This window comes from Ptychodera flava, chromosome 4, assembly GCF_041260155.1.
Source record: "Ptychodera flava strain L36383 chromosome 4, AS_Pfla_20210202, whole genome shotgun sequence".
Lineage (NCBI taxonomy): Eukaryota > Metazoa > Hemichordata > Enteropneusta > Ptychoderidae > Ptychodera > Ptychodera flava.
The window spans coordinates 8,734,241-8,761,887 of NC_091931.1; the positions used below are offsets into that span (position 1 = coordinate 8,734,241).

Here is a 27,647-nt window from a genome sequence, read left to right on the forward strand (position 1 = left end):
TACAACAAGGTCATCAGTCTACCCATTTTTCTGAGAAAATTTGTGGCTGTGATTGAGAGGTCACTTTTTACTCACATTTCCCAAATACATGCAGTCCAGCTCTCATCTTGAAAGTTTAGGTTTCTGATGGAGAACACATACAATTTTGGTATGAAGTCAGGACAGCATATGTGCAGCTATTGAACACATTAATGCTCACATTATATATGTAAGCTCCTGGTGAATTGTATAATGACAAGGTGTATGGTATCAGCCACGGTCCCTCCACAATAGAGGGACTGTGTATCAGCATATCCATAAACTTCACACTGGTTGTTTGAAGGTACAACTCTACCATCTTGAGGCCTTAGAAAGAGCTGTAAGCAGGGTGAAACATTATGACTAGATACAATATTTCCATTCTGAAATAGGCTTGTTCATTTTGTGATTTCATTCATTTTCAATAGTGGGCAGAAAATGGGCGTTTTTTTGTGATGTCTTCTGCTTTTTAAACAGTGACAAGTAAATTTGTTATTTATTGTGAAGCAAAACACAAGTATTACCTTGTAATAATGAGATGTACATGTGTTGTGGTAATTTTGACAAATTTATTGCAAGAAATATCCTTCTACCATCTATTTTGACCCCTTGACTACCTTGAATGCTGGAATTTTCTGGCGCCAATATAAATTACTATATCCATTGAGAGCATATCCTGTGGCATGCTATATTTGTCAACTGTGTTTGGTACAGCAAATTACAACATACTGAAGTTATGGGGATCACTTTCCTCCAATATGCCAGTATGCATGGTCACGACAAGCAAAGACTACATGAAACATGAACCTTGTTAAAGTTATATACATTTCACTTTATTTTCACAATATGCAAAAACACACAATTTGCCTATGTGTAAGATCTTTATCTGGTGGCATCTTACAGCACAGCATTGACAAACACATTGCCTTCAAGGGTTATTCACTGAAAGTCGAAGCTTGATTCTAGTTTCCCATTGGCCTTGTGAAGATAAACAGACTACCCATACAGTAATGCATTGTGACTCTTCCTGTCTGCAATGGGGCAGGACGTAAGGGTTGAGATGTTAAACTAGTAGTACAGGCTATCTTGACAAACTGCTAACAATTCATGTCAAAAATAATATGGACAGTTGTCAAACTTGTTTAAGATGACAGCCACATTCTAAGCACTTTTATTGTCTTGTTTATCAATACATGAATAACTTCAGCATCTCACAACAGTACATGTATTATCATCTTATTATCACTTGAAATGCTGGGCTAGTGTTGTAAATAAATTGCTTCAGAAATGAATCGAACACAAGGGAAGTTGTTTCTTCAATATTTACACTTGCTGATGTGTGGAAAGTAGAGGCCAGATTTGTGTGGATTTGAATATTCCAATTGCATTTAAAAACTTAATTTATACATAGTTCTTCGATTTATACCACCAATTTCCAACTTTTAGCTTCTCCAATCTAAGCATTTCCTTCTCATTGTCAGTTTTGATCCAGTGATGCACAACAAGCAAGCACTATGAGAATGTATGTACACTGACACTTTGTGTCCATCGTCTGGTCCATCTTCCATTCCATGTTCCAATTAACTTACTGAAAAGCTGACTGTCAAGCTTTTAAAAGTTGGAATGTACATGCTTTTCAGTGTCAAAAGTAGGAATGTCTGAAACCTGTTTGCCATTTTCAACTCTCTGTAGTTTGATGACCGGTGATTTGTCTATCTGACTGTGTGGTAGTTCTCCCTTGGTAGACTTTGCCAACTCATCATTTGGGTTATCCACAGCAATCTTGATGGTACAACCTTTCTGTATGAGTCTTCGTTCATGTGCCGCTGCTAGCTGGTTTACAACTCTCCTGTCAACCTGTAACACAGCATGCAGTGATGATAAAATGTGATGTGTATTTTGTTAATCATGGTAGTTGAGCAGCTCTTTTTTATTTATCATAAATATTCTACTTGTGTTTCGAACACTTTCTGGTTTCTTTGACATGGAGCAATAACTTTCAAATTTTCAAGGATTACTATTTAATATTATTTGAAATCACACGTCAACAATTACATTGCAGACAAATGGTGAGAAAATGTGACAAACAAAAACACAACTGTAATTTCATCTTAAAGTAGTTAGTATCAACAAGGTATCTACTCAATCAATGAGCACATATTCCAAGCCCATAAATGCTATTTCGTTTCTGTAAATTTGCAAATTGGAAGGTCTGAGAGGACATTGCTTGCTTGCATCTGAGAACATACATACTAAGAGATTACTAACAAATTCATTGTGATGTCTCTGTTGGTCATAAACGTTTCTGGATATTATTGAATTAATTTTATTTGAAGCCTGCAATCTTGACTCACAAGATTCATGTAGGTGTGTGATTTTGACTGAGTGGTTGCTCATTTCAATGTGTGTGCTCACACCAGATAAACACAAACATTATTCATATTTTTCACCACTTGCATGGAAATATGTTTTCCCTAAGATTGGGAATACAAAATTCATTAATGTAGCTCTTTGGTTAGCTGACCATAACGCTACAACATAGATTATTTTCCACATCAGAGTATTTGCACACTCACTTCATGTTTAATAGACCTTGCTCCATAGTGTATGTTATATCCATCAGCCAGGACATCTAGCACCTGTCTGTCCCACAGTAGTTCTATACTGTGTCTCTCCTTTGCCTGGAAGAAAAAGAGAATTATACTCAACATTACACATAAAATATGTCAAGCTATACATGAATGTATTGAAAGTACAATTCTGTACACATATAGTGAAACACATAAAAATACCTGTAAATACATACATGTACATACCGGTTCTCAAATGTATGTACATGTATTGTTGTCACAGTTAGAAACTTGTTAAATTTTAAAAATTTCATTAGCTGCAGAGATAAATGGATTGCCAAATGTTCTGCCATTGCAGATGACAGATTTTGCCCCTGTACCTAATGTGTCAGATACATGATCATGAAATGTACAGACTGACTGATCACTTCCCTTCAAACGTGTGGCATGGAGACTTTATTTAACAGGTATGATTTATTGAATGTAGTATTCTTGACAACAAATGTTTAAGACACAAACATGATATATTTATGTACAACTGATCTGTATATCAGTTTAATTCACAAACTGAAAATTAACTTGTGTGATTTAGTAAACATACATGTCAGTACCTTCACAGCCCAGGATTCTAACTCCCTCAGGACAAGTTTGATGAGTTCAGCTCTTGAAAATGGCAGAAAATACACCATCTCATTAATCCGTCCAAGAAACTCATCTCTCCTGAAATGTCTTTTTAAAATTGGTTCAACGACTTGCTCTTTGAACTTTCTGGACACTGTAATCTTGTCTGAAATTTCCAAGTCACCTGAAATGATGAAAAAAGAAGCGATTGCAGCTAGTCGTAAATATTAACAATGCCTTTCTAAGCTGTTTTTCTGTGATGAGGTTGGTATACATGTGTGAATATTTGTATGATTGTAGGAAAGTGTATGATGTATTAAACTTAATACTACAAGTACTAGTTTTTAAGCTGGTATGCGCCTTAAAAGTGAAAGACTTAAACTTTTGCTCAAACTTTCCTCAATGAAACTTACAACCATTCTCTTACCGAATCAAGAATAAAAATCAGGGGTCACCGTGCAAAGTTTGGAACTACACAAACAATTTTACCAAACATTTACCGATATTTGAAATTCAAAATAGCTGCCATCCCTTTGGTTAGTATTTCTGTAGGCCATACAAAACCTCAATCCTTATCCTGCCAAGTTCACATGTCACCATCAGGTTTAGTTTGCATAACTAATTAGGCTGAACTCTAGGGAAATATGAAATTTTTGATTCTCAAAAAACCTAAGATTGCAAAACTTGTTCTTAAATTGAGCCCCCACAAGTGGTATCCCAGAAAAGTATCATAAAAATTTGAGAGTCTGGGTATTTGATTAAATGATGGATGATTAGCTTTCAACCACTGCTGTACAATAAATCCTGAATATAACATCAGACTTGATGGAGAGAAAGATGACATGCTTCACTGAGTTGAGGAAAGCAGTGAGCAGTTTGACATTGACACATCAGACAATTCAATGATTTATTGGTGGTGATGTGGAACCAGCAGCATCTACTGCACATTGCCCTAACAACAGCGTGTTTTCAAACTCCAGCTCTGTGTAAAACCTACCTAACTTCCCTTCATGTCTTTGCTTGGCTATTTCCTCAGCTTCTTTTCTCAGTTGCATTCCGTAATTTGCAATCTCATCACTGGCTAGGTTGGATGTCATGATAAATATAGCATCTTTACACTCAATGGTCTTCCCTTTACCATCTGTCAATCTTCCCTGTCAAGGTCAAGTGCAACACATACAAACTACCTTGTTACAAAGCATGCATTACAAGACAACCAGCATAATACTTGGTATTTTGATAAACAAGGCGTATAGCAAAATCAACATTTTTTGAGTGACTCACAGCCACCCAGTGTCTGTAGACAATAGAATATTTCTAGACTTTCAATCTTTATCTCTCATGCAGTTTAGGAAATTTATGGAAGTTAAAAAATCAGACATTTAATAAGGCAGATAACTTTCAAAAGTTGCCTGCCTAAGTAAATAGTATCTACTGTGATAATAATGTCTCTCATACTGTATGCCTGGTCTACCTTGACTTTGATATCAGCAAACCAAACATTGAAAATTAATTCTACCTGCCAAGCAAGTGGCTAACTGTAAAATTTACCAGCCCAAGGCAGGCGATTATGTCCTACACTGCTTTGCTCATAGTATATTAAAATGATTTCTATTAACATGACAGTAAACAAATTCATGTGTTGTTTTTGCTCATCAGCTGCACTGAATTAATCAAAATTCTGCCTTAACGGTTTCTTCTGAAAGTACATGCTTATGTGCAATAATTTGAGGAAAGTAAACTGCAACCCACCCTCTTTCAAAACCAAAACAAAATTCAGGGATCACTTGAAAATTTAGTACTGGAGAAACAAACTACCTAAATCATATATGGACATTCAAAATTTGAAATGGCTGCTGTCCTATTAACGTTGGGGAAAAATTAGTTTTTTCAACTTTTACAAAAGCAACACAGCTTCAATTTAAGTACTCTACAACTTTCAAAATTAGTATGCACAAGAAGTGGACAAGAAAAGTATTGTTAAAATTAGAGTTCGAATATCTGTCTCAGAGAGACACTCAACCTTAACTGAACGAGCTACAGTCATTATGACTTTCACTGAATTACTAGAGAGAAAGTCCATTATTGCAAACATACTCAGTGTACACCACATCTGATTTCTGGATTATATCTTTTGGAATTCACTGCCTTACCTCATCAAACAACTGCAGCATGATAGTCAATACATCAGGATGTGCCTTGTCCACTTCATCAAATAGAACCACCGCATTCGGACATTGTTTCAGCTTCTTGGTCAGCTGACCACCTTGTTCATGACCTACGTAACCCGGTGGTGACCCGATGAACTTTGCTACTTCATGTTTCTCTTGGTATTCTGACATGTCCATCCGTATGAAACCTTTGTTGGAATCTTTGTGTAAATATTTGGCTACCTGTTTGGCAAGCTCTGTTTTCCCTGAAATGTTAATTGATACAGAAACACATAATATTTGAAACAACTGAAATGAATCCTGTCTCTACTAGAAAGTGTTTCAATTTCTGTATTTTCATTGACTTTAAATTCTTGTCCATTTTTAACTAAATTTTTGTGTAGTATAGAGCATCATCAAGTCTGAAGAAAATATATAACATCCATTGATTCCCCTGTTTTTGGAATAGTGACTGAACCACACAGACCCTAGAGAAAGAGGGACTGGCAATTGCAGAAAACATCCAAGAAATGTACTGCTTGCTGCATACACTGTGAGTTGTAATCCTCAAGCTACTGGTATTTACTGTCTGAAAAAACCATTGTGTGATAGTGCAGTGGCGCTGGTTATGAGAACTCATAGGGGTAGAGATGGCCATCTTCGAATGACCTGTTCTGGTATATTTTAATGCACGACAATTATCTGTCCACAAATATCATCATCATCATGTTTATCGAATATTATCTAAATCAAGCTTGACCTTTGTAAAATCCTGCATTTAATGTGAGTGCCTTTAACTTTATCGGCTTTTGTTCACATGTTCATTGTTGATAGTGGTTCTACTCCCTATAGTAAGTGTTTGTAATTTCCTAGCCATCTTTTTTTAAATTTCTTCATAATGTATTTCTTGTACTGGACAAGTATGTTTTCTTGGTAAATAAACTTTACCTCTTTATGGGACAAAAATGTATGCATCAGTTGACCACTATCACCATTGTTGACTGAGCTGTACCATTTCCTGTGATCATGCCTTTCGCTGTGTAATTTTTGTAACCCACTCATCTGTTTCATCTTTGTTATCAATGTGTGATAATTTCCATTTTACTTTCTACTACTGGACTGGTATTTTTCTTGAATTAATCAAAGTTTACCTTTGTATTAAAATCAGAACAATTTTAACCTGTCTTGAAGTTGATCGGCCATTGTTTACATTGGTGTTGATGGAGCCATCCCAGCGGCCTTATGTTTTTCAGTTTTGTAAACAACGCTTGGCAGTTTAGGAATTTGTTTTTTCATTATATGTTGCTTATACTTGCAGAACATTTTCAGATTGATCCGATCATCATCAGAATTATCTTCAAAATTGGAGAAAACTTCACATTGTTTGAGCGTGCATGTTGAGGAGGTCACCATATCAGCATATTTACTTTTTTAACTTTTTCTTAGTCTAACACATGCATGCACAGAAAGCAAGTCAGCTGTCCCGTCCAAGTCAGCCAAGCTGATAATGATAATTCCATTTTCAGATTAATATAACCCACATGATGTAAAAGATAAGACTGCAGTTTTCAGTCCCTCTTTTTTAGAGTCTGTGACTGAACTAATGATAATGACTCTTCCTTTGCATGTTGGTCGAAGGGAACTTCACACAAAATGACAAATAACATATAAAGAGTGTGTCAAAACTAAACATACAAACAGGTCAAATCAACAAGCTATCTTTGAGTTTGAGATTACCTTCAGACTTTGTGAAACTTCGATAGAAATTATCAATGAAATTACACTAAATACAAAAGGATTTCCATTGAAAGGTGTTTTTTTTCTGTCTTTTGTATTTCAGAGAATCACTATGGTAACTTGCTCGGTAGTAAAGAGTAACAGGACAAGAGATTTCCCATAATGCATCATGATTTGTACCAACGTAGATTCCCCGTGTGAAGTCTACCATGTCTCCCATGTGTAGACAAATACCTGGACTAGTTGTAAAAATTCTGAAAACGTACTTTTAAGTACACCTTTCTTCTCAATTCCCATTTTAAAGGATTACAAAAATTGTGCTTGATTGAGAGAGGAGATAGCATTTTTGTAAATTTTCCACTGATTGTGTCCTCAGCCATACAGAATAAAGTGATTGAAAGTAGGGAGACTAGTTGCACCTGTTTTATGAAACAAAAGGTATTGATTTTTTCCAAATAGAAAAGACAAAAGAAATTTACATGCTAACTTTTTTCAGAGAATGACCCCTTCAGTTGGTCATAACTTGCTTCCCAAAACTGTGACATTTGTAGTACCTGCAGAATGTGACTTTTATCATTATCTAACGGTTTCTTTGAAATTTATACTGCAATATTTCAACGTACTTTTAATAAATATAATTTATCAATTATCTTGAGACTGAACATTATTGCTTTTATGCAGAACTGAAAAAGTTATAAGAAAACTAACGTCGTTGGTACAAATCGAACAGGATTGTGGGTAATTTATTGTACTGTGGAGTAAAGGACATGTGATGTGACACATCTACTGTTAACTCTCTTGGAGTCTTACCAATTCCAGATGAGCCAAGAAAGAGAAAGACAAGTGGATGTTCTTCATCATACCAACCATTTTCTTTCCTTCTGATTGCTGAAAACAAAAGAGGACATTAATGAATCAACTGACAATGATGGATTTTATTGGAATTAAAGAACATCATATGAAATCAGAAGTAAAAGAAGAACAGCTGTACCAGATTAACATTTCTGTACACATGTACTACTCACAGTCAGTGTCCTCTTTTCTTGTATGTATTTCACTAAGCCACTATATAAGTCTTACATATGCCATTCAATAATAATTTAACAGGCACAATATTCCAATCATAGTGCTTGTGAACATGATTGTTTATGGAAAAAGTTCTCCAACAATTTTATCATAAAAATGAACATCATCTGATGAAATGTATTTGCACAATCTGTATCATAAGAAGTGTGCACAGAACAGAGCAATTCTGACAAGTGTCTCTTTAATATATGCTCTTCCCTGAAGAACATCACACTGTATTTGTTCACCTAGAGTTTTACTATTTGAGTTCTCTTTGCTGTGAAATCTACCTCATAATATCTACCACAATAAGCTGTGTTAATTCTGAGTATGATCGCATATGTTGAACCAGTATTGAAAACTAGGTTTGAATTACAGGTAAACGGAAACATGAAATAGCACATGACCTAAAATTGATTTACTCTATCTCTTGCAGCATCAGTATTACCAGTACCAGTATTACAAATAGCAAAATAAACAGTAGAGTACTACATGCATAATGCAGATTGTGTGTAGAATGCCAATACCTGCAGCTACTGTGGTTATTGCACCTTCCTGTCCCACTAAATGTTCTTTAATTCTTTGCTCCAGTGGGAAATTCCTCCTTTCTTCAGCTTCTTTCTGTGCTTTAAGTTCACTAAACTGTAAGAATGAAAACATCGAGGTTCATTTGTCAACAGCATTGGTATTTTGTGTCGGAAAAACATTATGAATTTTAAATATGTCCCAATGTGTGATTTGGAATGGGGTTGCTGTAAAAATGTAGTTTTTCCAGATCTTTCATTCAGAAGTATTTTGTCATTAATCTGTGCTACTAGGTCTAACCATGATGGTTTCAGTTGCTTTAGTTGGTAATATGAGACTACATCATGCATTCAACTTTAAAGTGACACACATATTCAAGCAATAAGTCCCTTTTTAAAGATTTGAGAGGAATAAAATCAATAGAGCAAATCTCAGAGACTTGATAAATAATGATGAAGTGGTTTATGCCAGTAAACTGTCATGTTGATGTGATGTTACAAGTTACCTTTTTCTCATGTGCTCTGATGAGTTGTTTAATTTCTTGATTTCTGGTGTAATCAGCTGGTTGATGTCCTCTTTCATTTTCAACAGAAGGATCAGCTCCTGTGTTGGAAATAAATGACATGACTTGATAACTTGGCAAAGTTTTGAATAACAGATGGGTAAGAGATACTGAACATGATGCTTTATATGTTTTTCTCATAAGAGAGCGTATCAAAAGTTCTATGCAGGATAACAAACTCCGTTCCCTAAAATTTCTAAATCCCCACATCACATCCTTTGTAGATACTTAATCACTTTATTTTGAGATAATCACTACACTATAAATCACTACAAATACTGATTCAATTTATAAAAAGGTCAATTCACGTATAGCTCTACTTAGACGTATAATACGATATTTACCATTAAGTACTAGACGAACATATTATAATGCATATATACTTCCCCATTTGGACTATCGTTGTAGTGCATGGGGAACTAGTGCAAATATAAACAAGTTATTCAAATTACAGAAACGCGCTGTGCGTGTTATGATGGGCACTAAGTATAATTATCCGACCAATGGACTTTTTAGATCATTACATATTATGTCTTTACCTGATACAATTTTATACAAAAATATGTGTTTAGTTTTTAAATCCTTGAAAGGTATAGCCCCATTGTATATGACGGAAATGTTCCAATATGTCAGTCAGTGTCATAGCCGTGTGACCAGAGCTAGCTCCAAAATAAGCTTGATATCCCTAGAGCAATTGAATGTTTTTAAAAACACATGGTCAGTACAGGGAGCTATGGAATGGAATAAGTTGAAAACAGAAGTCAAATCTTCTGAGACACTTGTCTCTTTTAAAAGAAATCATTTAAAACAATATTGGGCAGAATTTTAATTTTTTCTTGCTTTTCCTGTTAAATGTGGCAGTTGTTATATGTGGTGTTGTATTTTCACTCTTGAAAATTGTTTTTGTGGTTTTGTATATATTTGTTGTAATGTCGAGGGCCCTGGGGGAGATAAACTCTCTCTAGAGTTTACCAGGCTACCCTCATTAAATAAAGCCAAATAAAAATAAAATAAAAAAAATACACTCTTTCTTTGTGAAATGCAGCAAATTATGATCCATTTTGAGATTGAATTTCAAAAAATAAATATTTTATACCTCTTACATATTAGTAATAGATGCAATTCTGTTAAACCAAGGTAAATACAGGAATAGTAACTGCATATTCAGTTTTTTTTTTTTTATCTAGATCAGTAAAGACTTATATTGAATTACTTCTTAAAGTTTTGATTCTTCCAGTATTTGAAACCATATAATTGGATCACAACCTTCATTAATGTAAATTTTCCATTTGACATCAAACTTTGATAATGAACATCTACCAATGAACAAGACAATTAAACAGGCAATATCTATGCTGATATGTCCCATCCATACATCTGAGTACTATGGGCTAGGCAGGAAATGCAATCATTTTTGTGATCTATCTTTTGGAATGACAGATATAATTGTTTGTAACTCATACAGAATCTGGTGTGCAATCTGTAACATGGCAGGAGAGGGAAGAGAGAAATCTCACTGAAAATGGCCACTGAAGGTTTCTTGCAGGCAGAGAATGATTCCTACCTCCATCAAGGAGTTCCTTGACAACAGGATAACTGTCAGCTAACACTGCATAGTGTAATGCAGTACAACCTCTGAAATTAGCTCTGTTGTTCAGATGATCACAGAATTCATCTTCCCTCATCACCAGTACTGGTCAGATCATAAAATAGAGTACAAAACAATAATCATATTACATTGAAATGATAGTCAAGTAAAAAAAGTTGCTATACGTATTCTCTCTACCAATTTGTAAAGCCTGGCTGGTCAGCTATACTATCCTTCAAAATATTTTTCTTTGAAGGGAAGAAAGGTAATTTCAAGCTGAGTATTTCTGCAATGTTTGATTACCTAAATGTTACATGTGTGATATTTACAAGCTAAACTGAACAATAACAGGGTCAGTAGCTATAAGTTTTGATGACATTTTTCACTGTTTTTGTTTTGTACGTCAATTGCAAGTTCTTTGTCTAATCCCCAAAGCAATGCATGTCAAACCCATATTGCCAACACAACATCTTCACACAGCATGAATTCTTATTGTTTACATTTACATTCTCGTCCACACCAGAATTCACTTGTCAACAATAACAATGCAATTTACACATATACATGTACAGGCTGAATTGACAAACGGAATACTACATGTATCTCAGCATAATTTTAGGAGTAGAACAAGTTACATTCAAATAAAGAATAGTGGAAACAAAAAAACATCAAAAGTTACTGCTACTGGCCCTTTAACCCTTTCACCCCCAGTTCCCTGTATACAGGTCCAACTTTACCATAGAAAACAATGGATTTGGGACAAACCATGGTGGTGAAAGGGTTAAATATTAGGAAATGTGATCAGTAAGCTGATACTGGAAAATTCACCAATGGGTCTACTCTGGGATAAAAAGTCCCACTCTAAGTCAAACCAATATATAATGGTGTTGTATGGAAAATGGATGCTTAAGATGGAATATTATAACGGTACAAACAAATACATATTGATAAACATGTGCACATGAATATATATAGTTCTACCTATTTCCAGCATGTGGTATTGTTTTTACCATGATTTATTTGCATTCAAGTTTAACCCTTTCACCACCATGGTTTGTCCCAATCCATTGTTTTCTATGGTAAAGTTGGACCTGTATACAGGGAACTGGGGGTGAAAGGGTTAACCCATTGACAAACATTTTTCTCTATTAACAAGTCATCGTTGATGACACAGTCCCCACTTGTTAATGGGTACTTTGATTACAGGTCCTCAGAGAGGATAGAGTCCTCTTCATTAGGTCTGAGATAAAAATACTTTTGAATAAATTTGTCTGAGTTATGGTTCAGGACATGAAAAAATCGTAATAAAATGGCCACACAGCGGCCATATTGGATCGTATCACAAAACAATCAATGTGCATATGTATGACATAGGTCAATGTCCTTGTACCAACTTTGAATAAAATCGGTTGAGATATGCCTGAGTTATGGCTTTGTACATAAAAACATCATAAAAATAGCGCCAATGGCACTTGATCACAACTGGCACATTGTGAAACTACTCATAATTAATGAGGTACAATATGTGGCGTCATGCGGTGTCCCATCATACCATATATGAAGGGTGTAGCACTTGTGGTTACTGAGTTATGGACAAATATGTATATTTGAGGTCAAAGGTCACCGAGGTCATGGGAGATTTTGTCAAAATATTTTATATATCTGCGTGAACGGAGGGACATGACCCAATCTATAAGGCCCTGGACTTCATCCATGGGGACTAAAAACTGTGTCACTGAATCCTTTTTGCAATATGAATATGATGACAAACTAAATTTTTATTTACTTGGCCTTATACATGGGATTCTATAGACAGCTGACTTATACATGGTAGTCTATGGTGGTGTAAACTAAAAAGTCCTCTAACATGGCCAAATCGACGTGCATCTGTATGGGGTAGGGTACTATCCTTGTGCAAAGTTTGAAAGAAATTGACCAGGGCATGTCTGAGATATCTGCGTGAACAGACGGACGGATGCACGCACACACGGACATGACCAAACCCATAAGTCCCCCCGGACGGTGTCCGTGGAGACTAATTAGACAGACCACGAAGTCAATGAGCAACATACAGCTGAAAGACTATTTTTCACATTGCCATTTTAAGCCCATTTTTATGAGAAAAGGGACATGTATATGTATATGGAGAAAACAGCAGAAGACATATTTGTAAATTGTTTGTTAAGTGACAATCATATATGCATCTCTTGAAATTTTGTGGTTATAAGGTATAACAGTAGTGTAAGAATAATGAGGTTAGAATAAGTTAGTAAAGCTAAGTTGACAGTAATTAAGATTACAAAATTATACACTAAGCTGAGGAAATCTGAATGAAATAAATGTTGAAAAGTAGCAAAGTCATGGTCATCTTTTGTCTAATACCTTGTGTAAGTTCATGAACTTTACATAAATCTTGCTATAGATTTGTTGCCAATGGGCAATAACTGTGTTTCAGATCATTTGAGAGCAATCCATCCATGACAGGTTTAAATTGTTATATACTTCTATTTAAAGGAGAGAAACTTCTCAAATAATTTTTTCCCTGTAATTTCCTGTGAGAACACATGGACATGCGTAGGACTCTATGCTGGTGCTACCTTGCAACTTGTCATGGCATTGTCTAACCTGTTCACCCCAATTTCCTGTAGACAGGTCCACACTCACCATTGATAACAATGGGTTTGGGCCATACCATGGTAGTGAAAGACTGTAACATGTGAGGTCATGGATACTTAATCTCAGGAATGTCAAAGTCTGTATATTGACTCAAGGATGTTACATAACAAATGCTTAGAGTCATCTCAAAAGGTTGAAACATGCCTGAGTAATGGCTCTGTACATGAAAAAATCGTAATAAAATGGCTGCCTGGCGGCCATATTGGATCGTATCACAAAACAAAATTGACAGGCATATGTATGACCTAAGTCAATGTTCTTGTACCAACTTTGAATACAATCGGTTAAAACATGCCTGAGTAATGGCTCTGTACATGAAAAAATCATAATAAAATGGCCGTCTGGCGGCCATATTGGATCGTATCACAAAACAAATCAACGTGCATCTGTATGACATATGAAGTAATCCTTGTACCAAGTTTGAATGAAATCGCTCCAGGCATCTCTGAGATATCTGCATGAACAGACGGACGGACCGTTGGACAGACGAAGGCACAGACGCACGCACGACATGACCAAACCTATAAGTCCCCCGGACGGTGTCCGTGGGGACTAAGTAGAAAGACCTGCCTATAGAACATGCAGACTAGCACACAGATAAACATACGTAAATAAGAATCAATACAAACAAAAAATTACATGCAGACAGAAAAGAACAAAACACAATATTTGCCTTAACATTATTGAAATTGAAAATGGAAAGCACACTTGCTTACCATGCAGAGAATTCATCTGTTTGCGTTTTGCCATGTCAAATACATTGGTGAATTCATCTCCAATGTTTGGATCAGCACCTGCATCTAGTAACACCCGAACCGCACTGAAACAAGTACAAAGGAATAACCATCAGTTACCAATATATTTTCAGACAGGGATGTTCCTACTTTCTGGTTTCAAGGTAACATTATTTGCAAGGAGTAGTAACTACTGTGTGTGTGAGGAAAGTCTCTCACATGAAGTGATGGCCTTCTAGTTGAACTCTGACCCTCCGGTGACCTATGACATAAGGAGATTTAGGTCTGTATAGTATGCAATGCATTGAAACGTTCTACATTAAAGTACGAACAAAGTTAGAAATTTTCATTTTTGATAAGACAACAGAAAGATGCTTATGATTATGATTTGAACCAGCTTGATGATAATATTAGTACTGCATGACATGTTTCTGATCTCAAAAACAAGAGTTCACAAGAGAGGACTCGGCATGAATAAAGCCCAGCAGTGTGATTTCGGAGACTACCGGTACCTGTCGGTAGGCATTCACAGTCCCTCCACCACTGTGATTTGTTGCATAGGTGTTGATGGTTTCATATTCATTTGGCTTTAAAGGGATGAAAAGATTGGGATGCGGACACTTTGTAACAATGCCATGTCACCCCACACAATTTCGTACCAAAACCATGATCCCCCGGTAGGTCACAGCATAATGTTTTTACATGTAACTTTAACACATTTCTGTGTCAAGACACTTTAGCTACTGTGAACCTTTTCCCCTACCACAAACCATGTACTGTAGAATTTGGAAAAAAATACACAAATGTGCCCGTGAAACCAAGTGCACATGTACAATAGTAACCCTATGAGTAATAGTGTGGCAGAAGTGTCTGGCTATGGCAATGCTATCTCCTCACATATTCGTAGGGCTGGCAGAAGCTACAACTGGTGCCTTACTCAATGTCGGTTTGTTGAAATGTGTCCCATGACTTTGGTCATGGGACAGATAAATGATGAAATATTCATGAGCATCGGTGGTTATTTTCAGCTTTTTGCAACAGTTTGGGGTGAAGTGACTCTAAGTCTTGGGCAGAAGGTGTTTTGGTACAAATTGGTATGGGATGAGGTGATAGGTACATGTGGTGCTGCTTGATTTTGGTGTGCAGTGTTGGGCTACCACAAAGATTTTGCCTGGTTTTAATCAGCTAAGGTTGTGGAGATGACAGCTTCTGAAAGATTTCCATCAGTTCCACGGTATTCCAGTGGTGATGTTAATCCTTCAAACCCGGCTCGGACAAAAATGTCCGCATGATATCATAGGGTACCAGGGGGTCAGGGTGCAAAGGGTTAAAACAGGATGGATAAATCAGATTGGTTAACTAAAATTTATTAACATTGGTAGTGGCAAGTTTGGTAGAAAAATTGAATCAGGTTCAGATTTGTTCCAAACGAAGTTGTTGGGTCTTAAAGTGTTGAGAACAATTTATAATAGTGTGCTGATTGGACGTTTCATGGGAAGCAGTAAGTTACAAGGTGGGTACCATAAGCACCGAGTAGAAACTAAGATTGAAAGTGTGAGACCACGGTTACTCTACCCCACACGGTTAGAGTGAGAGTGACTTACACTGGTAAACTCACCATTCATTTCCATTCATGGCAGCAACCATTAAAGGTGTCCATCCTAAATTATGTCTTTGATTCACATCAATGCCTTCCTTGATTAATCTGCATGGATAGAGTTAATGTTGATGTGAAAAAACAATCTGATGAGATACACTCTGTAGTATAGTAAAGAGTGTGTTAAACTGCATACAGTTAATTTATCAGAACATAGTGGATGTATCCACACTCTGCACAGAAAACATTCCTGTGTAAGTGTTTGCAATAATTTGTATACATGAAAGGATGATGAGTGCATAGTATTTACACTGATTAATGAGTTGTTATTGAACTCTCTCATGTGGTGGTATCTAAGTGCCCATGCTGAACATGTGTAGTGGATGAAAAGCATGCGTGCACTATCAGTAACCCCACCAATTGATTTATACGGTACACCTACTGTGACATAGTGCTATATCAGTTTGCTAAGTGTGATGAAATTTATATGCTGATGCAAGTATACATCCATATCTAAAAAGTCTTAAAAATACCTTCAAGTCATACCTGTTTAATTCATGTATATTATCATTCCTTGCTGCAGAAAACAATCGCTCTTTCCCTGGAAATAGAATTAATCACGTTTTAACATGATCACAACAACTATTATGGATAGTCCATACAACCTCACTTTGCATTTTAATGATGGAACTCTGACATCATTCTGAATCAACTCAATACTGAATACTAATAGCATTATCATGGTGACGATCATACATAGTGGGGGGGCTGTCACAACCATCCTTGCTCAATTTACTATTTAAATCTCTGTTTTCTCTGCACTAAGTTGATGACTTCAAACAGAGAAAAAAAATATGACTACAAATTACAAACATAGCGTCATTGACAATTGGCTCACAATTGATTTGATGTGGCAGGCCAGAGTGAGTATACTTAACTATGTTCACCCTGGGAACATGCATACCAAGTTCCAAAGCAATCGGATGAGTGATTTGAGAGAAATGCTGTTTTTGACCAAAAATGGGAAAAATTGCCCCAAAAATACAAATATGAAAAACTTCCACCACAATTTTAAGATACTCAACTAAGGTTGCTCTAGGTACATGGCATATCAAGTTTCAAAGCAATCAGAACATTTGATTCAGACAAAATGATCTTTTGATCAAATATGAGAAAAATTGCTCCAAAAATATAAAATGAAAATTTCACCACAATTTTTAAAATATCCGACAGAGGACAACCCTAGAATCAAGATTATCAAGTTTCAAAGCAATCCAATACGAACTTTGGGAGAAAATGATTGACTAAAAATGGGAAAAATTGCCCCAAAAATACACATATAAAAATTTCACCACAATTTGAACAAATCTGACAGAGACCAACCCTAGAATCATGCATACCAAGTTTTAAGGCAATGGGGCAAGCATTTTCAGAGGAGATTTTTTGACCAAAAACTGGAAAAATTGCCCCCAAAATACAACTATTAAAATTTCATAACAATTTTAACAAATCTAACTAGAGTCACCATAAACAACCTGCATACCAAGTTTCAACCAAATCTGGCCTGTAGTTACAGAGTTTTAGCAATTTGCTGGATTTTCTCTTTTTTACCTCATTTGCATATTTTTGACACTGACATGTTCATTTGAACAAATTCACATCTCCACCCCTAGGTGTACCTGTACATCAAATACTTAAAGGCGGAGCCTCCCTTTAAAAGGGCGCCAAGCTATGGCGGCATTCATTGTGTATGTGGACACCAAACAGGCAACACATGTCACAGGTACACGCTCCAGAAAATGCCACTTTTTAGTTTTTTTCCGCAGCAAAAATGCAGACAGACTGCAAAGCGGTCAGCATGAAGCTGCTACTGATCAAACTCTATGGTTATATCAAAATTCTAATGCAACCAGAAGACACTTTTTTGGAAATTAGAGTTATTGGTAGTGGGGAATCAATGATCGTTGGCAATTTGAACCTACCATCAATCAAACGCTTGTATAAACTCTGCTTGCAGGATTAGCAAAAGCGCCAAAAGGTTTAGATCAGTTTGTGTAATTAATGTTATAGAAATCAAACATCGTACCAGCTAACTACTTGACTGAGAGGAGAACTCCACTAATGCGAGAACCTGGGATTGAAAATTGCGGCTTTAAGATGGTCGTTGGTGCAGTTTTTGATGTGTATGGACATACATCCGCACATACTACACACATACATACATACATACATACATACATACATACAGACAGACAGACAGACACATGATACAGATGCTGCCAACCTACCACATAAGCTCTTTTTGGTATATATACATATACCAAATGTGAGCTAAATATTAAATATATAAAATTATCTATCCATCATCATGAACATTGTCGCAATTAATAGCAATTCTTCCCATGCAGAGATATTGTAGCATGGAGGTTTTATTGTAAAATCACATTTAATTGACATAATTATGGAGTTAACAGGATTTATAAAACCATGGTCTCTCTAAAACCCAAAGGATATGGCAGCCTATGCTGTACAAAAAGCCCATAGCACTGACGAAGACACATCTCTGTATTGCATCAGCAGATGATTGAAGTCTGCAGAACGGCTGAAGGTTATGGGATTGGGATGGGATAATCTGCGTTCTTTTGTTTTTTGGAAATGTGATATCTTTAATCTGGCCGTTAAGAAAAACCCCGACATCGTTCAAGAAGTGGTATCGCCACAAACTGATGATGTCAATACCTGCCATAAACAAAATACTGTAGCCATGGATGTAAAAACATCCATGCTGTAGCCTAGCATAATGGCGGCACCCACTGGAAGTATTGTGAATGTCGGTACCACTTCTTGAATATTGCCAAAACCTCTGTTTAAACAAGGGTACTAGACTAAACATGATGCGAATGATGTCATCACCAGAATGAAATTTAAATGAAACTTACGCCTCTCATTATCACTGCCAAGGCAATACACAACACCCGACAGAGCACACGTTGTCAAGCCAAAGCCCCCTAAGGTCGACAGTGGATTCCTTCGAGCAAGACCTGATAAACGGGATGTGTATGTCGGCCTTACACGGTGCAATCTGAGATTTCGTGTCGACTTTATCGGTTGTATTCGCATAGATAATCTTAAACATTTATCAAATTGTATCAGACGACAAGTGTACATGTACTTCCAGGAGGCTGCCATTTTCTTTAGCCCCTTTTACGTCACCGATACCACTGTTGTAAAATGGTACTGCTCTTCTGCTGCATCTTAAGTTTTAGTGACTGCTTTAATTAATTCTTTCTCGTGAACTTTCCAACTTAACATCTTTGAACGATCAAAATTTATCGATAAGAGAGTCAGCATTCGATTTTTATAATTTGCTGATGCTTTGATGGTTTACGACAACGTTTGGTCTGGTCCTTTGTGAACTTGTGACCTACATAGTACATAGTACATGTATCCCAGATTTCGGATTTGAAGCATAGAGGTTTTTTACTCAATTTTATTTCACATTCTTCAATTTTATCACAGTCGAAAGTCAACTACGGTAATAAGAACTGAAATGAGTTCAGAAATTAGATATTAATTAATGTCATAAAAACGCTGACCTTATATGGGGGTCACCAACGAGCAGCTGACATTGACAGGAAGCGTGGCACGTGCCCATGGCAAGCGAAACAGTTGACTGCACGTTACGCCCCTTGTAGAAATCAGATCGTATTAGGCAGTATAGTCAGAACAGTTGTACTTTTCTATTCCAGGATATTGCGCACGAGCTAAGGTGATCCGATAAGGAGGAGATAACACTCGTTTTGACGGCGGGACCGACTGATCAAATTGACGTTGTAGTCTGCCAGCTAATTCTGACAAAGAGATTATCGATACACAATGAGGCTTGTAATATTGGACAACTACGACAGCGCAAGCGAATGGTCTGCGAAATATGTACGAAACAGAATACTAACTTTCAACCCGGGTCCCGATAATTATTTTACGCTTGGTCTTCCAACAGGTATGTGTCAAAAGTTAAAAGAACTCACACGATAGTAATCAAATCCGTATTGTACGTTGTACATTATCAGTATACCGTTGTTAGTAAAGTATAATTATTAACGATATGTACTTTAATATTCTTACCATACGATTTTTGGAGCATGAATCGAAAGCAAAAACTCAGTATTAGCCTGCAGCGCGGTATGAGTTTAGTCAGTGCAGAATAATGTGAAGTTCAATGCCACATTTTTGGTCGACCTCACGTAATTATAACTTCAACATTTGTCTGAATTTCGAATCGGTCCAGAACTTCAGTGTGTAACAAAGGCCCGGAAGGAGAAAAGTCTGACCACGTCAGTTACAAATATTTATGGTCGACGTAACAGCTTGCCTGCCATCAATTCAAAACGCAGATCATTCAGCATAGTTCTGCTTAACGATTTGCATAGCACATAGCAGCTGACGTGACACAGTAGCTGTAGTTGAAAATATGAAGTGCACGAATATGGATAGATGACTCGAGCTGAATGAATGAATGAATGAATGAATGAATGAATGTGAATGAATCATGTGAATGGCAATTTCAGTGTTTATCAAAATTAGTAAATAGATTAAATAAAAACAATTCGTGATTAAGCACGTTTAGGTAAAAAGCAAATTCAGATAAATGAATTTAAGAGATTTGATATTATCCCTATTGAAATGAACACCATAATTTTGAATTCTAACAATCATTTATACAAATAATATCATGGTCATTGTTCTGTTTTAAGGTTCTAACATTTCCTATAATTTAAGTCAGCTGGCTGCACAAGTATATATTTTCAATTCTGCCACTTTGTTAAAACAGGGTCCACACCTAAAGGAATGTACAAGAAACTGGTCGAGTTCCACAAAGAAGGAGAGTTGTCTTTCAAATATGTGAAGACATTCAACATGGATGAATATGTGGGTGAGTGTTCAGTCAAGGCAAACCTTGGAATATTTATTATCCATGCTTTTACTGCAAGGTCTAAATATTCCACTTTCACCCAGGATTGCAAGTAGGGATTTGGCTCTTTGTGCAGTACATTGTGTCCCTGAGACCTTAGGTGATTATTTGAAAGGAGAGTTTGATTAGGGGGATTCGTGCAATCGCACATCCTGGAGAAAACATTGTTGATCAGCCAGCATCACCTCACAACAGATGATGATCATATTCCTACATACTCTGTGATACTCCCAAAACACGTTTATGTATTTGATTTTGGTACTGACATGCTGTTCGAGAACTATCTGCTGCCTTTTGCTATTGTCATGAAATACTGTACCCTCTTCCTTTGCAGAGTCATCAGCATTCAAACAAAATACCAATATTGCTAATTTTGTAATTTTCTACCTTCTAACTAACTGGTCTCTAAAACCCTTTTCCTGCCAAGTCCATATTTCACCACCAGGTCAAGATGGTTAAAATTAATGAAACACAACGTATTCCATATGATGTATTTTAATATAATACTGTCAGGGTTCTCAAAAAATTTTGAAGTAGGCGGAAAATTCAGAAAAGTAGGCGGTTAGCTTTTGTGTGCAACCAGGTTCCCGCGGGCGGGGGGGGGGGGGGGGGGGGGGGGGGGGGGGGGGGGGGGGGACAGTACTGAGCAATTTCATGCATATACAGTCTATAAAAGGCTGTTCCAACATACACACGGGGGGGGGGGTTTCAGGGAGGGGATGCCCTCCCTGTGTGCAAGAAATTTTTAAAATTTGAAGACATTTTGTAGTAATTTCATGCATTTTGTACTGTATGAAAGCTATTTCAGCATGAGAGTGTTAAGGATTATTTTTAAATTTGAAGACTTTCTGAGTAATTTTATGCATTCTTATACAGTGTATAAAAGGCTATTTAAACATACACACAGGGGGAGGGTTTCCCCCGTCCCTGTGGGCAAGAAATTTTTAATTTTGAAGACATTTTGGAGTAATTTTATGCATTGTACAGTATTAAAGACCATTTCAGCATACAGAATAATCATTATCATTGCCAATTACAACATGTTTTCAAGGGATAAAGTTTTAAAAAGTCAGAAAAATTAATTTGATATCACTCGGGCCTGTCAACTGCATTCAGTTGACAACGATAGCAAAATTTCACCAGACTGTCGTGTAGAATTATATTTAGCTCATGACTTGAACAAACATTTTGAAATACATCATAGAATAGGGCCTAGGGTTTTCACAACCAGATAACGATCCGCTAGAATCCTGACCAGCCTGGCTGTACAAAGTGTTTTTACTGATTTAAATAGACTTGATTGAAGATACAGTAAAATAAAAGAGTTTATTAAATTCAATGAATTATAGGAACACAATTTTCAGTGATTTTAATTCACTGTACTAATTTCACAATAAAACGAATCCGCGAGCTGATTATTGAATTTTTGCTGATGTTGAATATAATTGAAAAAGAGAGCTAAATTTCCGTGTTCATGTTTGATAAAACCTCAAACTAACGACACTGAACGCAGCCTGTACTACACCGTGTGTGTACAAAGCACGGTAGTCAATTGTAACACAGTCCACACAACCCGATATCGGTCGACCTGAAATTTGACACTGTGATCGACGTAGCGACGTAGCGAAAAGTGAGACCAAGTAATTTTTTGTTTATTTAGATTTGACCTAAACCTCCCAAAACCAACAGACAAAGTCAGAAAATCAAAGTTTTCAAGCGTCGACTTTCTCTTCAGCGATGCACACAACCACGGCCCCTCCACAAAATGCGATGTCGATCGACTTGAGTTGAATATTGACATCGTGATCGACCATGGATAGATTGACGTGGCGTTTCGAAATATGAAAAATGAGACTCAGTAACTTGTGGTCGCTTTAGATTTGATCAAAAACCTACCAAACCCATCAGACTAGGCCCTACTCTTACGCAGAAAACCAAAGCTCTCAAGCGTCAACTTTCTCTTCCGGGTTTGAGCGAAACAAAAGTCGGCTTCATTCGGAAATGGTCGGCTATTCGCGGGCATAACGTAATTGTACGTTAGTCCAATTTTCGGCTATACCCGATGTGAATGTCGGAATAATTCGGGCTGTGATCGGGCGAGCAAGGTTGCCCTCGAGAGCGATTCCCAGTGTATAGTACAACACGTTCGCTGATTGCGGTACTACAGTGATAGCAACAAGTTCACCGCGTAAATTGCTAGTAGACTACATATAGCCACATCGGCACTTCTGAAATATAATCTGCGGCTTGCAAGACCACCAAAAAAATCTAATTATTGTTATCAAAACCAGAATTTCCGGGCCTGAGAGCGAAACAGTGCTGAAAAGTAGTCGGCCAAAATACGAAAGTAGCCGGTCAATTTGGCCGCATCCGGCTAAAAATGAACACGCTGTACTGTACATTTGAAGACTGTTGAAAACATAACACTGTAAAGTTGATTTTTTTTTGGAAAAAAGATGCTATAACATACCAAGCCAAGTGGGTGAAAATACATCATGTTTTGGCTCAATACCGCTTTTTACTGACTTGGCTGATGGGGAAGTGATACAGTTATTACTGTCTGGCAGGAAAAGGGTTAAGAAGACTGAAAGATTCAGCTGTGTGTTGGTGCTCTGGCGACCTCTGATTCTACATTGCGATGGAGGTCGCAGAGTGCGTGCACCTTGCTTAATTTTTCAGTCTCATCATAAGAGACTTTGGATTTATTGTAGTCTTAGTTCACAAGTTTACTATTGTATATGATTGTAAGATTTCATTGTTGCTATGACAATAGTTACCATGTTACATGATCATAAAGTTTCACTGTTGCTGTAGCAATAGCTGAATAGTTATGTGATTATATTTATCACTGAAATGTCATCAAAGAGATTTTGTTTTTGGCTGTTTATTGCGTAGGCCTCCCACGAGATCACCCAGAGAGCTATCACACTTTTATGTGGGATAATTTATTCAAGCACATTGACATCATACCAGAAAATGTCCATATACTTGACGGTAATGCTGAGGATCTCCAGAATGAATGTGATGAATTTGAGAAAAAGATTGAAGAGGCTGGGGGAATTGAATTGTTTATTGGAGGTGAGTACAGAACTTTAACCAAATTTTTCTTCAAGCTACTAATATTCACATTTGATAAACACACTTTATTACCACACCAGTGACTTCTTATGAGTTCAGTCTTGAAACTGATTGCCCAAGTAATGACATATAGAAAAACAATAAATAACAAATAAATAAATATGACTACTGGTAATGTAGTAATGTATACATCAATCATCACTTGATCAAACAACTGAGAATTCAGCCTGTTAGACACCATATGTCATACATGTCATTATTTAGCTATGAGCGACAGGTTTCTGTAAATCATGGATGTGTATAATGAAGTGATGTGTGTTGTGATGACAAAGTTTTATTAAGCTGTCATGCCATGTGTAAAGATTCTAGTAAATGCATTTACTTTGGAAAATTGATATCTGTTCAGTTGTTGTTGCTCCAAGGACCGTTACCAACTGCTGTATTTGAAACACTTTCTGAAAATCGTATCAGACTTGTAATTGGTATTACCAATGTTTCAGGTTGTTGCCACCAATATTACTGATGTTTTAATATGTATTTTATATTCTATGATGTTACAAAATAGCACTGAAATCAGCCTTTTATGCAAAATTTGCACATTTCTGTTCACAACAGGTACCTACCCGAGTTTATTTTTGATGTAATATTTTAGATCGGTCAAAAGGGTTCCAATGTCGTAGTAGATGCCTGTGGCAGCATAATATATTTTGATTGGTTTCTTTTTTCTTTTCTGTCATTTGTGACATGAAGGTATTGGTCCTGATGGTCACATAGCATTCAATGAGCCAGGGTCTAGTCTAGTCTCCAGAACACGTGTGAAAACCTTAGCTCAAGACACAATTGAAGCCAATGCAAGATTCTTCAACGGTGATATTTCCAAGGTTCCTACAATGGCTTTGACAGTCGGTGTTGGCACTGTTATGGATGCCAGAGAGGTGAGAGTTCCATTAGTCACTGTCTTTGATACTTGGCTGACAGTTTCATTATTCTACCTACCATAGATTTATTTTTATCTTAATGCGAGGACTTTTCTTTTTCTAAATAAAGGTTTAGTTATATTTTAAATTTGAAAAAAAACCATGTTTCATGAATAAAAATAACATGTCTCATGAATAAAAGCACCAGTGTCCGGTGATCAACAAGTGAAGCTACAAGTAGTCTAATAATTTTGTTCTGCACAAACATCACCAATTGTTGTTGCCTTATCTTTTTTTTTCATACATTGACTTGATAATAAAAATTGAGAAACTATGTCTTTCCCTGCTTAAAAATGTTAGTGTAAATAGAGTGACAAGAATAATTTTTTCTCCAGAAGGATTAACCAAATCACAGTGTAACTCTGTTACTATTGAAATTGTGTCTCTTGTGTACACTTCATTTCATAGTGTAACTGTATTGTATGTATAATTTCAAATGTCATTGCTGAAACAGGTCATGAAAAATAATTTGACATCAGGGTTGTCAATTCTCAGCAATTTTCCTTCTGTAGTCATATGTATTCTTCGGAAAAAATAGCAAGATGTGTTGATAAGGGGGAGTCAGTACACTTGCCACTTTAGCCACTGTGGTTTTGCTGAAGCCTATTCTTTTCTACAATCACACAGGACATTTGGATAATATACTGGTACACACTGATTGTATGACAAAATATTATCAAAATCTCCTTTTCTGTATCATGTGAAACTGAAAAACTGCATTAAATAATCATCTTTATTGCAGGTGATGATTCTGATAACTGGTGCTCATAAGTCATTTGCCCTGTACAAAGCCATTGAGGAGGGTGTCTGCCATATGTGGACTGTCTCAGCCTTCCAGCAACACCCCAAATCAACTTTTGTTTGCGATGAAGATGCAACCCTGGAACTACGTGTGAAAACGGTTAAGTACTTCAAGAGTCTGATGTACGTACACAACAAACTGGTCGCAGACCTTGAAGAGAACCCCAAGGCAAAGAAACAGAGAATTTCACAGGATTAAGAAAGCAATGGAGTGTGTGGAAACAATTTCTGTCAGCTTTTGGTGAAAAGTGAAGGAAATCTGCACAGTGGCTATATCTGAAGACAGTGCATGCTCTAGTACACTGGTAGTTTGCTGTGAATTCATAGTAAGTTAACCCTCAGAGGATGTCGTACAGTACAAACAGTGAATGGTGAATTTGACTGGGAGCAAAGGACCACATTGTTAACAGGGTAAATTTGTGGATCTAAACACCATATGCTTTATGTAACTATATACAAGAGAATATTGAAGGTTATCTATGTTTGCAAAAACCATATTTTTATATACATCAATATTCTGGACTATGTTGTGTGTACGATAGCAGTACTAGGAAAGGTTGCAAATAGCTTGAGTTTGTAATCTTTGTATGTCATCTGATTTTACTAATAATCTAAGAGAAAGGTACTATCTGCAAATGAAAGAATGGTTTAGGACAATAACATCACCAGTGAAGGGTTGCAATTGTTACAGATGACACTGGATACAAACCAATTTCTGATGACTGAGTATTTAGAGTCTCTGAAATGTTGGTACATTGGCACAGGAGCAGTCCCTTACAGGTCCAGAATTAATCTAAGGTGTGCTGTGTTACTGTTAGGCCAGTGTTTTCATTTCTGCCATTTATGTATAACAATTCCAATACTATATCTCCAATATACCAGGCCTTTTTAGAGAGTAATTGAGAATATTACATCCTGTCTTTCAATTGGATAAGTGAAAACTTTAAATGCTTTTCCATTCTTAGATTTTGTAAGAGTTAACAATCATGTGAAACTGTACCTGAGGCTGTTAATTAAATTGTAATGTATTTGGCTAGTAACTTACCATTAGGGTCACTTGTGATATTTTTGTCAGCAAAGTATGGATTGAATTGTATTGAGTTGTTACAGAGCAGATACAGTCATATATGAAGTGTACAGTGTGTTACCTTTGAATGATTTCTATATTGAAGGTATGTGGAATGTGTTTTTACTGAAATATAGCATTGATTTATATGATTTCATAGCATATTATGAAGTGTAATGCAATGGTAATAAAAGTAATGTTTGAGCTAACATTTGTTATACTGATTTGCAAGCCCTCCCGACATTAATATAAGCTGTGACTTTATTACAGCTTTCATCTCTGTTTCTTCATTCTTTAACTTGTTGCGTGACATCCGGATGTGTGCCAGGGTGTGTTCTTCATGTGAATGTATGCGTATATGTAGCTTTATTCAGACAGACAGAGATGCCATAATTTTACCTCAAGAAATGATCACAGTTGGACACTATTGTCCTAGTCAATGTGGGAATGTAGACCAACCATATGTGACATTTTCAGTCAAGTTTGGAAATTCTTGAGAACAAGTTGTAGAAGGTTGAACTTTTTCTGCTTGAACGCCCTCTAGTGGCAGAATGAAAACTGGCTGTCAACAACATGCAACATGCACAAAAGATTTCTTGCAGAACCAAATAAATGGAAAGTGAGGTACAAGGCAACATCAAACATGCCAAAAACCCCCTGCCATGAAAAGAAAACCCCGAGCAAACGTAAACTCCCTTCTGCAAAAAAATGATACATTTTACAAAACTGAAGTTTACCATTTACAAGTAATTGCCCCAACACATTTCAGCGACTTTCATGGAAATTATCTTCAACTTTGAATGAAATTGTATTTGTATTTTAAAAGGTTTTTGACGACAGCCCATAAGTTCAAAATAAAAATGAGGGGAGTGTAGTGTTGCAAATATCAGATGTGACCACCTGAAACGAC

The 27,647-nt window shown here is 36.5% G+C and overlaps 2 protein-coding genes across 2 annotated transcripts; one reads left to right on the plus strand and one right to left on the minus strand.

The window, feature by feature from the left end:
* Positions 1–826: 826 nt before the first annotated feature.
* On the minus strand, positions 827–19,053 carry LOC139130829 (mitochondrial disaggregase-like). The gene is made up of 13 exons (XM_070696626.1): positions 18,783–19,053; positions 16,390–16,444; positions 15,865–15,951; positions 14,229–14,332; positions 10,813–10,941; positions 9,192–9,289; positions 8,689–8,803; positions 7,907–7,984; positions 5,363–5,625; positions 4,207–4,363; positions 3,200–3,393; positions 2,595–2,699; positions 827–1,875 (listed from the first exon to the last, which is right to left on the minus strand). The coding sequence occupies exons 1-13, from the start codon at positions 19,030–19,032 to the stop codon at positions 1,630–1,632; spliced, it is 1,881 nt and encodes a 626-aa protein (XP_070552727.1). The 5' UTR covers positions 19,033–19,053; the 3' UTR covers positions 827–1,629.
* Positions 19,054–19,450: 397 nt separating this feature from the next.
* LOC139130830 (glucosamine-6-phosphate isomerase 2-like) lies at positions 19,451–26,944 on the plus strand. Its single transcript, XM_070696627.1, has 5 exons — positions 19,451–19,843; positions 20,675–20,776; positions 23,711–23,893; positions 24,644–24,828; positions 25,613–26,944. Exons 1-5 carry the CDS (start codon positions 19,720–19,722, stop codon positions 25,868–25,870), a joined length of 852 nt encoding a protein of 283 aa, XP_070552728.1. The 5' UTR covers positions 19,451–19,719; the 3' UTR covers positions 25,871–26,944.
* The last annotated feature ends 703 nt before the right edge of the window (positions 26,945–27,647 follow it).

Excerpts from the sequence above, each read along its gene's own strand:
- LOC139130829 (XM_070696626.1), bottom strand. The coding sequence starts at position 19,032 with ATGGCAGCCTCCTGGAAGTACATGTACACTTGTCGTCTGATACAATTT. Across the intron at positions 8,804-9,191 it reads TCAGAGCACATGAGAAAAAG|TTTAGTGAACTTAAAGCACA; the intron begins GTAACTTGTAAC and ends TCATTCTTACAG. Across the intron at positions 2,700-3,199 it reads TAGAATCCTGGGCTGTGAAG|GCAAAGGAGAGACACAGTAT; the intron begins GTACTGACATGT and ends TTTTTCTTCCAG.
- LOC139130830 (XM_070696627.1), top strand. The coding sequence starts at position 19,720 with ATGAGGCTTGTAATATTGGACAACTACGACAGCGCAAGCGAATGGTCT. Across the intron at positions 20,777-23,710 it reads CAACATGGATGAATATGTGG|GCCTCCCACGAGATCACCCA; the intron begins GTGAGTGTTCAG and ends TTTATTGCGTAG. Across the intron at positions 23,894-24,643 it reads AATTGAATTGTTTATTGGAG|GTATTGGTCCTGATGGTCAC; the intron begins GTGAGTACAGAA and ends TGTGACATGAAG.